Source organism: Dromiciops gliroides, chromosome 2, assembly GCF_019393635.1.
Source record: "Dromiciops gliroides isolate mDroGli1 chromosome 2, mDroGli1.pri, whole genome shotgun sequence".
Classification (NCBI taxonomy): Eukaryota; Metazoa; Chordata; class Mammalia; order Microbiotheria; family Microbiotheriidae; genus Dromiciops; species Dromiciops gliroides.
Genome location: NC_057862.1, coordinates 657,216,007 through 657,229,379, shown reverse-complemented (window position 1 = coordinate 657,229,379; position 13,373 = coordinate 657,216,007). Strand labels below are relative to the sequence as shown.

General features: G+C 48.6%; 1 protein-coding gene across 7 annotated transcripts in view; it reads left to right on the top strand.

Annotated features, from left to right (window-relative positions):
- Window positions 1-13,373, top strand: part of MTSS2 (MTSS I-BAR domain containing 2) — a 40,949-nt gene that overhangs the window by 1,727 nt on the left and 25,849 nt on the right. For all 7 annotated transcript variants that reach the window (XM_043983108.1, XM_043983103.1, XM_043983102.1 and 4 more), the window contains exons 2-3: window positions 11,738-11,799; window positions 12,078-12,151. In XM_043983108.1, coding sequence (XP_043839043.1) covers window positions 11,738-11,799; window positions 12,078-12,151 — 136 coding nt within the window. The remainder of the gene's footprint in view (window positions 1-11,737; window positions 11,800-12,077; window positions 12,152-13,373) is intronic.

Below are 13,373 nucleotides of genomic sequence, written 5' to 3'. Positions count from 1 at the left end.
TGGGACCCGAGAGCCTGTTGACCCTTCTTTCCCTACCGGGGCTACCGGGACCAATATCGGGTATTTGGCCTCGAGGAAGCCAAAAAGAAAAAAAAAAAGGGAGGGACCGCTGGGGATCGAGCAACATCAAAGAGAAATGCTTCTGTCTCTCGGGAAGGCAGGGCAGGGCAGGGCAGGGTAGAGAAGAAAAGCTAGGATTTGGTTTGGGAGGATACAGGAGGAAGGGATCTGAGGGTAAAGAAGGGTTTAGACAACGGAGTTGGGGTGACTGGGGGTGGGGCTCATTTTAGGAGGTGCCAGTCTGTCCAGAAATTGAACTTCGATGCCCTAGGGTTCAGACTTTGGAACTACATGATACTGGCTTCTCTATCAAAGGGCTCAACCAAGCCCCTTCCTCCACATAGAGTCCTCTCCTAAGGAAGGGGTGGGGAGGGGTAGACCTTGGTTTCTTTCCTGGAGCCCAGTGAGATTCTGATCCCATCGAACTGGAGCAGGGGAAGAGCTGGAATTAGAACCCAGAATGCCTCGCTCTGGGGCAAGTAACATATCCCTACCACATACTAACTAAATACATCCTATTAATGTATACCGACTACATGCACACACACACACAGCTCAGGAGGAACTCATCCAGCATTAACAAGGTGCTAGCACAGGCAAAGCTAGCTCAAGCAGAAAACAGGGTGAGAGCTGCTCCTGTCCCTGTGGAGTTCTGAAGGCTAGCTCCCCCAGGGAGCCCCACGACTAGAATTCCTGGCACACTAGAGGCCAGAGGGCATGCCGGGTTGAGCTAGGACCCTGGCACAGGGAGCCGTAGAGATGAATGTGGCAGGCTGCCCCGTGGCAGGACTGGTTGTACCACCACCATCTCCCACCCCGCTGCTGCTCCGGGACTGTTTTCCTACTTCTATTTGATGGGGGTGGAGAGGGAGGGTTCTCCATTTGATTGGCCACTAGGAGCATCCTCAGCCTGGGGCCTGATGTCCTAATAGCAGCAGGGGGCTGAGAAAAAAGAGAACTTTGAAAAATGTACTTGCAAGAACTAGAGAAAGTGGTCAAAGCCCATCTTCCACCCCCAGCCCGCTAGTCAGTACCCTGTGGACTCAACCAGCCACAGGCTGTCGTTCTGCTGACCAAGCACCAGTCCTACCTTGATGAAACAAGCACTGGATTTGGAGTTTAGTAGACTTGGGTGCAAATCCTGCTCTTCTTACTTGCTGACTTTCCCCTCTGTGGGTCTCAGTTTCCTTCTCTACAAAATAAGGGAAATTTAACTAGCTGAACTTTAAGGTCCCTTTCAACTCTACATCCTGTGAGTCCATCGACATTGCTCAGTTATTTGCTATGCAGATTTCTCCCCTGGTCCCCCAACCTAGGGCCTGTGATTTCATCAATACAGGAAATTCCCTGTGAGGAAACTGTTACCAACAGAGATGGAAAATTAGCACCTGTTCTACAGTTTATAGTCTTGGGAGGGGTTGCTAGGGGACACAAATGTTTAGTGATTTAGCCAGGGTCACATAGCCAGTAGGTGTTAAACTTGAACCCAGGTCATCCTGAGTTCCCTCCCCCTTGAAGCCAGCCCTGCTGATTCTCTCTAGGTATTTCCCCAAAATCCAAATGTTTGTCGTTTGAATTCCCCATCTTCAGCGACTTCTTTTCTAAGACCTCTGCATGCAATCGTCCCTGACCATTCCCCTAGCCTCAGGTCCCCAGGCTTTACAAATGCCAGCTAAGCCATGCTGAGATGGCAGCCGAGTCGCCGGTGTCTCCCCTCCCCCCACCCTTGGCCATTTCTGTCTAGAAGATGAGTAGAAGGACCTCCAGATTTGGATCTGTCAAGTCATCCTGGGTGACCTTCAGCATTAACTAGCCCCGGTTTCCTCATCCGTAAAATATGAGGGTTGGTGGGGCAGCTAGGTGGCGCAGTGGATAGAGCATCGGCCCTGGAGTCAGGAGGACCTGAGTTCAAATCCGACCTCAGACACTTAACATTTAACTAGCTGTGTGACCCTAGGCAAGTCACTTAACCCCAATTGCCTCACCTAAATAATAAATAAATAAATGAATAAAATGAGGGTTGGACAAAATCTCATCAAGAAACCCCTTCCAGTTCCGGGCCCACGTGAATGAAAGTTTGGGAGGGCTAAGGGGGTCCAGTTGCTCCAAAGTTGGTCCCCCAGCAGACTCGCGCTTCTGGAGACCTTGTTGAGGCTGTGGGATCTCCTTGGCCCTTTCCTCCCCCGTGTTTTCCCTTTTATGCCTCACAAACAAAAGATAAAGGGACAGCCTTCACCCGGAAGGCAGGCAAACCTTAGCCTCCTTCCACCCCCCAAGTATAGGACATGGTGTGGAGACAGATCATTGGAGGCTTCCCAAGGCCCAGATTGTTGTCCTTCTGACTTACCCTGCTCCTAGGGGAACAGGATCACAAGCTCATAGATTTCAGTCTGGAAAAGAGCTTAGAGATCAATCCTCCCCCAACACACACACACACACACACACACACACACACCTTTTTATTTATGGCTGAGGAATCTGAGAGGTTAAGGGACTTCCCCAGGGTCACACAGCTGAGAAGTGTCCGAGGCAGGATTTGAACCCGGATTCTCTTGCCGCCAAATCAGTTGTTCTCTTTATGCTCCCCATGAAGGAGTCCTTGCTTCTTTGTAAAGCTGTTGTCCTCAGGCTCAGAAAAGTTAGATGAATTGCCCAAAGTCACCCAGATCAGGATAGCTAGAACTCTAGCTATCTGATCTGAGACACTTGAACAGGATACCCAAAGAGAGGAGCTATCAAGCAGAGGGGGGGGGCAGGTCATAGCTGGAAGGATTTTGCAGGTGAGGACAATGAGGTCCAGAGTTGCCCAAACAGGTAGTTAGGGAGGCAGTGCCCACCAAGGCTAGAGGCCTTTCTCCTGACCTCCCCAGTCCTGGAGTTCTACCATATTTCATCACACTGCAGCTACTGGCCCCTAACCCCAAACCAATGATTGTTTAAACCAGCTGCTCCTTGGAACCAGAAAGATGAGAGAGGGCCCCAGGGCACTGGGAAAGCCTGAGTGGCCTAACTTTGTGGGACCCCAGAGCCCTGGGTGCTGATTCCAGTTTCTGGGGCCTGTCCCTGACAGCACTCCCCAAAGGTGGCTGTGGAACCCCGCCGCTGCCGGAGACCTGAGTCATCAGAAGCTGGAGGCGTTTGGAGAAATCTGTTGGGTCACCACCCCCCTACCATTACCCACTCCCCATTTGCCCAGGTTCCCTCCCCATGTGGAGGGTGATGACCTCATCCATGAGGGCTTTTCCGAATTTCAGGAGCATCCACAGCTCAGGAGCAGTAGGGTGCAGGCAGGGCTGGAGAGGGTGGATAAAAGGGCCTTCTTGAAATGAATTTTCTTCCTTGTTACCCCTCACCCTAAGTCCCAAAGCCAAACCAGGGAACTGTGAAAGGCAGTGTCATAGGGAGGAGAGGGGGAGAACGCAGCCTCATCCAGCAATGTTTTTCTTTTCAGTCGACTACCATACAGTGCGGGTGAGATCACACCTCCATAGGAGGCCAATGGGAATTTCCCGTCTCTACGGCCTCTGACCTTCTCTCCCTTCATTCACCCCCCTCCACCCCTGCTGTGCTGCCTGCCTCAGATGCCCAAATCCCAGAAGCTGAGCCATACAAGCAAAGCTATCAAACCCAGGGGAATGATAGATAGATAGATAGATAGATAGATAGATAGATAGATAGATAGATAGATAGATAGATAGATAGATAGATAGATAGATAGATGATGGATGGATGGATGAATAAGTAAGCAAATAAATAGATAGACGGGACGAATAAATAAATAAATAACAATGGCTTTGATGTAGCACTTTGACAAAGTGCTCTTATCTCCTTTGATGCAAGCTATTGTTATACACATTTTAAAGAGGAGACCATCAAGGCTTAGAAAGGTTGCTATGAAGTGGCTGAGTCAGGATTTGAATTCGGGTCTTCCTGACTCCAAGTCCAGCAATCTCTTCACAATGCCACCTGTCAGTTTATATGTCCTATTTCGTTCTCTGGAGTCAAAGCTTCTTCAAATGAGAAAATATTTCTGAAGTGCTTGGCACAGTACCCAGCAAATACTAGGCACTTAATAAATGCTTGTTCCCTTGCCCCACACACAACTCCCCTCACCCTAGTGCAGGGAACCCTGGCTCCTCCTACCTACTATAGCTTTGCCCTTCTAGTTTCTGCCTTAATTTTCCCATCTTCAAACGCCATCCTTTTTGGGGAAGGACTTACAGGTATCCCTGCCACCCAGTGCAGGAAGTAGGTATCTTTGTAGGGTTCATATCCCCCAAATCATAGGCTCTTAAAGAGGAGAGACCCTCAGTGAAGAGAAGCAGCCTGTGAGGATGAAGCAGCCACCACAGGCCTGGGCTAGCCTCTCTCTGAAGGCTGATTTTTCCCAGCCCTGTTATAAGTGGCACACAGGACCTGAGGTCCTGGGGCAGGCTCTGTCTAAATCACTGGAGGAATGTCAGTCTGAACTGGGCATTCAAGGGATGGGCAGAAGCCTCAGGGCCCTCATCCCTGAGACCTTCCAGCCTTGTGTGAATGAGATCCCTCCCAGCCCCTCCAGCCCCCATCTTTCCAACTTGATCCCTTGCCGCCTCCAGCTGTTACTTTGGGGGGTTCAGCTTTAGAACCTATTTCCCTCCCTGCCCATGCAGGCCCAAGTCTTTGAGGTTGTTCCCTCCCTGGGAGACTCTTCATGGAGGTCTACAGACCCACTGAGTTCTGTTCTAGACTCATACCCATGGTAGCTTACCCACTTGGCACCACTGATCTCCCCCACACACACACTGACAGCAGCATGGTGGTCTTACAGAGAGAATTCTGGGCAAAAAGACCAGGGTTCAAATCCTGACCCTTCTACTTAGAACTGGACAACCCTACTGAAGTCCCCTAACATCTAACTGAAACATCAGTTTCTCCATCTATAAAATGGACATTTAAAATTCTACCTCAGAGGACTGGGAGACTCACATGAGATAGTGTGCCAAAGAGTTTTGCAAACTTTAAAGGTGCATGTGTGTGTGTCATTAAGTGACATAGCTATACATACAGAGTCCCAGAAATCTTAGTCCAGCCGTAAGCCTGCCCCAATTCAGATCAGTGTCTTTTTTTAAATCGTATTTTATTTTTTCCAATTACATGTAAAGATAGTTTTCAACATTCAGTTTTTTGTTGGGATTTGTTTTTGTTTTTGTTTTTGCAGGGCAATGGGGGTTAAGTGACTTGTCCAGGGTCACACAGCTAGTAAGTGTCAAGTGTCTGAGGCCAGATTTGAACTCAGGTCCTCCTGAATCCAGGGCCAGTGCTTTATCCACTGTGCCACCTAGCTGCCCCAACATTCATTTTTTTCTGATAAAAGTATTTTATTATTTTCAAGTACATGTAGAGATAGTTTTCAACATTTGTTTATTTAAGATTTCCAACTTAAAATTTTTCTCCCTCCTTCCCTCCCCTAGACAGAAGGTAATCTGATATAGGTTTTATATATATATATATATATATATATATATATATATATATATATATATATATATATATATAAAATAACATTAAACATATTTCTGCATTAGTCATGTTATAAGAAAGAGAAGAATCAGAGCAAAAAAGGAAAAATCTCAAAAAAGAAAAACAACAGCACCAAAACCAAAAGAAATAGTATGGTCCAATCAGCATCCATATTCCACATTTTTTTTTCCTGGATTTGGCGAGCCTTTTCCATCATAAGTCCTTTGGAACTTTCTTGTACTGTTGTATTGGTGAGAAGAATCTAATCTATCACAGTTGATCAACACATAATCCAACATTCATTTTTTAAAAGATTTTGAGTTCCAAACTTTTCTCCCTCCTTCCCTTCCCTCCTCTCTCCCCAAGACAGCAACCAGTCTGATATAGGTTATACAGTACAGTCATGTTAAACATATTTCCACATGAGTCATGTCGTGAGAGAAGAATCAGAACAAAGGGGAAAAACCACAAGAAAGAAAAAAAAGTAAAAATAAAGTGAAAACAATCTGCTTTGCACATCAGCTCTTCTCTGCATTGGAGAAGCTTAGGGAGTTTATCTGGGATACCAAGAGGTTCAGTGATTTGTTCAGGATCACACAACTGGCCTAGGCTGAACGTGAACTCAGGTCTTCTTGACTCTGAAACCAGATCGAGCATTTCATTTGTACATGTAATATGTGTCTAGCTTTGTTGTTGCTCAGTTTGCAGTCATGTCTGACTCTTTGTAACCCCATTTGCATCTTCTTGGCAGAGATACTGGAGGGGTTTGTCATTTCCTTCTCCAGCTCATTTTATAGATGAAGAAGCTAAGGCAAACAGGTTAAATGACTTGCCCAGGGTCACACAGCTAGTAAGTATCTGAGGCCAGATCTGAACTCATTAAGAGGAGTCTTCCTGACTTCAGGTCCAGTGCTCTATACGCTGCAACATCAAGCTGCCTTTGTGCCTAGCTTAGTGTCTGAGAGAGAGACAGACAGATATAGATATATGCCTATACATATGTATCTGTTTCTCTGTGTCTCTGTCTGTCTGTCTATCTGTCTGTCTCTGTCTCTATCTCTCTGTCTCCCTCTTTAATCCAGCTCATCTCTCTTACTAGGATTTTTAATACACAGTGCCCCCAAAATTTTAGTGGAGTTTTAAGCTATTGAAGATCTATATAGCTATAGAAATATTTATGTAGATATAGAATACACACAACACATACATGCTCCTATTAAAAAAAGATGAGCCAGATTAAGTGAGGGCATGTTGCAGGAAGCCGGGTGCTAGGACCTGGATTCTACCATCGATTCTTAGCCTTTTCTATGCCTTGATCATCCCCTTCTGACCAAGAGGAGCAGTAGCTCTGGCGATGGCCTTGGAGTCAAGAAACACCTGGGCTTGAGACGTGTGTCGGACATCTCGTGCTGGTGAGAACGTGGGAATGTCATGCTCCCAGGGCCCAAGTCTAAGACCTTTTGTTGAAGACCAGTTTCCAGTCTAACTCAGTGGAGGGAGTGTCCACACTGGGAGTTTCCTACACTGATTGAAATATGAGGCAAAGACCCTCCTCTTCCTCCCACCCAAATGGTAGTTAGGGGTGGTCTGGTCCCTAAGAATAATCATCACAATAGCTGCCGTTTGTAGGGGGTTGTAAGGCTTAGAAAATACTTAATTGGGAGCTGGCAGACTTGGTTTCAAGTCCCTCAGACAAATCGCTTTCCTCTCCCTGGGATCCAGTTTTTTCCTCCAAAATGAGAGGGTTTCACCTGGGGAGCTTAAAAGTCTCTTCCCCCCCCCCAATAACATTCTGTGATTCCTTTAAGTTCACAAGTGCCCTGGCCACCGAGCTCTCCACTGGGCTTTTCCGTCACTCCAGGGGGTCAACCTTGGAAGGCCCGGCTAGGCTCGGCTCACCTTGCCCCATGCCGTCCCTGTGCTGGCAGCTGGAGCCCCAACATACACAGGGACCAGATCAGGGATGATCCTCATCAGTAGCTCCCTCTTCCCTGGGGCCACGGCTAAGAAATGGGGACAACAAGCCCTTCCACTCCAACAGGGATCCCTCCCCCTCCCATGCTCAGGGACTGCTCCTTGTGCCAACAGGAGTGAATTTTTATGACACCTCAGGAGTGGAAAGAGGGAGAAACAGCTGAGGGCTGGGCCTGGGGCCCTGTGGGGTCAGGCGGAGGCAGTGGGAGACCAGTCCATCCACAGCTGCTGGCCACTCCCTACCCAGGGATTATGTGGCTCTGGGCTTCTCAAATATTTGCCTTCCCTCTCCTGGGACGTTCTGGCTCCGGTTTGGGGGCTGCTCTGTGTGGGTGGGAGGGTGGGAGACAGAATTCTTCTGTTCCCTGTAGCTTATTTGTCTTCCTTCCCATCCCACCCCCTCAGTGCCCTAAGTGGTGAGGCCTAAAGTTGGATCTCAGACCTGGGGATCCACATCAGGCTGGGGGAGCTCAGAAGTCCCTCACAGCTTAGAATCGATTTTTTCTATGCTATTATTCTAAAAAGGCGACTGGGGGTGGGGGCAGCTAGGTGGCACAGAGGATAAAGCACCATCCCTGGAGTCAGGAGGACCTGAGTTCAAATCTGACCTCAGACACTTGACACTTACCAGCTGTGTGACCCTGGGCAAGTCACTTAACCCTCATTGCCCCCACCAAAGAAACAAACAAACAAAAAAAGGTGACTGGGGGTGGGGTGGAGGTGACACTAAAGATAATTCCCTCTGAAGTACTGACTAGAAGACTCCTGAGGGAAGTGGGGAAGAAGCACCAGGTCCAGTGGGCTGCTTGGAAGAGCCAGGAAGCTTCTAGAAGTTTGAAGAGAGACAGCAGGAGAGTCAATCACCCCACTAGGAGTCAGACAAACCTGAGTTCAAATCCTGTCTTAGACATTAATGACTGGGTGATCTCTGCCAAGCCCCCTTTGACCTCTCTCAGCCTCAGTTCCTCCCCTGGAGATTGGCAGGCTCAGATAAGGCACAGGCTGGAGAGCCCTTTGCAAACCCCAGAGTGTTAGCCATTATTCGGGGTGAGTTTCCCCTTCCCCATGTGCCTGTGTGGACTTTCTTTTCCCCTTCCTGTGGGGCCTCCCCAGACGGGAGGCTGCCAGGCCCTTCCCCCAACACCAGGTGTTATGTCTGCATCTCTCTCTTCCTGAGGAGAGAGCTCAGGATAGGGAGGGGTGGGAACTGCCGGGGTCTGCCTCAGCCTCTGGTTCAAGCCCGGGCTCCCCCCAGCCCAGCCTTTGGGCAGGAAATCCTTCCTATCTGGGGCAGCACTGGTCGGGGGGGACCCTCAGCTCCAGTCCAGGGCGGCCTTTTTGGAGGGATGGATGGGAGGCTGAGGCGCCGCTCCAGCCACATTTGTTCCCTTCGCTCCCAGCCACTGAACCTGCAGGCTTCCTCATCGGAGGGCAGTGTGTGTCAAGCCAGGGCTTAGCCTGTAAAAGGATGTCATAAGACGTCTTTGAGCAGCCCAGGCAGGGGTGGGGGTGGGAGGGGTGGGCCAGGAAAGGCTCTTAAGAAAACCAACCAACTTGTTTTGCCCAAAGCTAAACACGACAGCTCCAATTTGGGCCTGGGGGGAAGCGTCAGCCTCCCCTCACTGGACCCAGACGGGAAACTCCTTCCTCCTCTTTGGGCCAGGCCAGGATAAAGGCCATACTGTTCCCCCCCCCACTCCGTCCTTCCCCCCCACCACAGGCAAGAGAAAGGTGCTTCTGTCCCCAGCACAAGTGCCTCATTCAGGGCCTGGGTGGCTGGCTGTCCCCCTAAAGCCAGCAGGGCCCAGCACAGCCACCATCACGCTTCCACTCTCAGAGCCAGCTCTGGGCCAGGACCGGCCTAGCCCGCTGAGCCCACAGCAGAGTCACCAGCTACAGACCCTAGATTAAGGTGGGAAATAGAGGAGGCACAGCAGGGCCGGGGAAGGGGAGCATCCCAGAGCAGTGCCGAGCATCCTTCCTGGGGGACCCTTGTGGTTCAAAGGGAGTCAGCCCTACTGGCCAGCCAGGGATAGGGACTAGCTCGTGGCTCAGGGGTAGAATGTGGGGTCATGGGCTCTGTTGCTACCATCTAATTGCAACTGCTGTGTGACCAAAGCTAATGAATGTCCTTTCTGTACCTTGGTGTCCCTGTTTGTTTATACTTCAGACATATATACATATGCACATGCAATCCACATAGACATACACAGACATATATACATACATTCATATATACACACATGTACATGCATATACCCACATATGCACATGTATATATACACCCACAGGTACATAGATAAACATGTACATGCACATCCATCTATATATATATACAGACGTGTCTACATATGCATGCATCTATGTACATAGATGTGTCCATAGATACATGCATCCACATATACATACATGTATATATGTATATCTATCTGTTCCTTGGGACTTGATAGGACTCATGGGTGGGCTTGAGCTCTCTGAAATGACCCAAGGGCCAGCTTAGGTATATTTCATGTTCTTCTCTTGGGTCAAATTGGGGTTCTGGGACCCCTTGTAAGCCAAACAGGCTACATAGCTTAAGGCTTCTTGGAAAATGTCCCTTGATTCTTTGAAGAGATGGAGGTCTATGGGTATAGAACACTAAATACAATGTTAGACTTTTTCAACATTTTTCCTCCTTTTAATTCTTTTCTATAAGATAACTGTCTGAGGGGAAAGGGAGGAGGGAATATGTTAGGAAATGTGGGTGATGTAAAAACAAATTTAATAAGCATTATTTTTTGTGAAATGTTAAGTAGGTGAGTTAACCTGAATGCAAATGCACTTTTGGGGTTTGAGGTGTTCTCTCCCTACTTGGTCCATATCCCTTAAGGCTAGGGGGTGGAGAACAGTAATAGTGGAAATCTGGGTTGGGCAGGCCTTGGACAGCCATTCACTGTTCTCCGTCTCCCCTGAGGGCAGAGCTGGAGGAATGGGGATGAAATAACAGCCCAGGCCATTGGGGGCGGACAAAGGGATGAACCTCCTGGCTTCAGACTGTGGGACAGCAGTAATCCTCCAGTCTGAATTGTGCCCGTGGCTAGGATTCAGGGGAATGCCTAAGGCACTGCCCAGTGCAGGAACAGTTGGGTGAGGTCTGGAAAATCGGTCTAAGTCCCTCTGGTCCCTGCCCTGGGTGGCACAATGGAAGAAGTGAGAGGACCTAGTTTCAAATCCTGGTTTTGCTCTGTAATGCTGGGTAAGTCATTCCATTTATTTGGGTCTTGGTTTTCTCATCTGTAAAATGGGAGCTTTGGACTAAGATGGTGTCTAAGGGGGCAGCTAGGGGGCGCTGCAGTGGATAGAGCACTGGCCTGGAGTCAGGAGGACCTGAGTTCAAATCCGGCCTCAGACACTTAACACTTACTAGCTGTGTGACCCTGGGCAAGTCACTTAACCCCAATTGCCTCACTTAAAAAAAAAAAAAAAAATGATGTCTAAGATCCCTTCTGGCTCTAAATCTATGATGCTAACAATTTTAGAAGCCTTCTTCCCCTGCCTTTGTCTGGTGATACAAAGTCAACAGACCCAAGGGCTCTGAGTAGGCCCTGGGGTCTCCCAAGCCCTGCTCTTCTAGAGGGTGAGGAACAGAGTTCGCACCTCCATTTCTGCCACATTATGAGAAATGTGCATCCACCGAAGCCCTCTTCCAATTCCCACTCACAGCTTACAAGTGACCTCAGGGGCTGCATCAACGGGGCACAAGCTCTGAGAGTTCTTACCCAGCTGTGAAGGTTAGAGTAGAATATAAGCTCTCTGAGGACAGGAGCTGTTTCTATTTTTGTCTTTGTGCTGATTGAGAGAAGCTGGTCCCAGTGGAGGACTGTCTTTGTTGTCCAGTGACTAGCCTTGCCCATTTCAGAAAGGTTCATCACCAGGCTGGCATCACAGGCATCCATTTTTGGCCACAGTGGCTCTTGAAGTCTGTTGACTAGGTCATAAAGGGGTTTGATCTGCCGCAGGGGAAGGAGCCTCCTCCCTCCCCCCACTGAATCATGGGTCATTGATGTGGGGGATGGCCCAATCAACCCCATTTCCCACTCCTTGGTCTCCTTGGTGGGTGACAAATGACACCGAGAGGCTGGGCTGAATTTTGGAGAGCTATTGCAGTTCACTATTGTTTATGTCACCTGCCTTTCTTTCTTTTCTCTCTTTCTCCCTACAGAGCTCCTATCCCATCTGGGAAGACTTCAATTCGAAGGCCACTAAGCTGCACTCTCAGCTCAGGTGAGGCACTGTATGGTGTTGAGATGGGGTGGGACTGGGCACCCCAAAGAGGCCATCTAGGAGCCCCCCAATAGGGGTCATCGCCTTGCCCACTCTCCTGGTGCCCAGGTGGCATGGCCCAGGAGGACAGAAACAGCCTGAGGCTTCCTCCCAACTGTGTGACTGAGTCTTATCTCCTTGGGAGGGGTCTGGAGCTCAGAGACTCCCGACTTTGATCAGGGGCGGGTGCTGGAGCATCAGCTCTGTCAATGACTCCACCATCCTCCTGTCTCCCTCAGGACCACAGTCCTCGCTGCAGTTGCTTTCCTGGATGCCTTCCAGAAAGTGGCTGATATGGCCACCAACACCCGAGGTACGAGGATGGAAATGGGAATGAAGGGGCAGGGAATCGGGAGTCAGGGAATAGAGTGGGGACGGGCAATGCAGAAAGCAACAGGGACATGGAATATCATGACGGGTGTGAAACCCAGAGTCCAATGCCATGGGCATCTTTCTCAGACTTGCTCTGCATCAGGCAAGTTGCTTAACTTTCTGGGTCTCATTTCTCTACCATTCTGTGAGATAAGGATAATTAGCAGGCTTCATCCCTAAGGGTATATCGAGGGCAAGTGAGATCGTGTCTGAAGAGAGCTTTGAGCTCTGTAGGGGCTGGGTGCAGTCTGGTATTGGTTCTCCCTGTCTAATGAGCAAACAGCACCATGGACAATTCCAGGGCCGGGCTGAGATGGGGGAGACCGGAGACTCCATCTGATTCCATCAGATGGGATGGATGCTTCTTGGAGCTGTCTCGCCCTTGTCCTAACAAAAAGACTAAAGGTGAAAAGGGGGCTTGTGGTCCAGAGAGTTCCATTCTCCAGTTGCCTCTGGTGCTCTCATCAAGGACTGGAGAGGATCTGGGTTCTGAGGCAAGCTGCTGACAGAGGTGACCAGTAATTGCAAATAGAGACAGCCTGGTGCAGAGGAGGGTTTCTGCCCTTACTTCCTGACAAGTCAATTCACCTCTATGGGCCTCAGTTTCATCATCTGTAAAATGAGTGGGCTGCATTAGATGGGCTCTGAGGTCTCCTCCCGAGCTAAACCTATGATCCTATAAATTGATGAAGGAGAAGAAACTCTCAATTTGTTGGCTGATCAGTTAATTAAAAATACTTATGGGGGCAGCTAGGTGGCGCAGTGGATAAAGCACCTGCCCTGGATTCAGGAGGACCTGAGTTCAAATGTGGCCTCAAACACTTGACACTTACAAGCTGTGTGACCCTGGGCAAGTCATTTGACCTTTATTGCCCGGACCAAAAAAAAAAAAACTTATCAGTTAATAATTCAGTTAATAAATTAAATAACTTTAATTAATATCAAATCAAATAAATACTTTTCAGTAAATAAAATAAATTGAACAATTTAAATTTATTTTTAAATCAAATAAAAATTATCAGTAAATAAATTAAATCGGTTAATTAATTAAATATTAAATCAGTTAATGAACACTCTATTTCTAAGTTTCTGAGGTTCCCTGTACAAAGAAGTTTAAGATATGGGCCCCTACCTTTACAGACCTCCCTCCCTCCCTGGGGAGA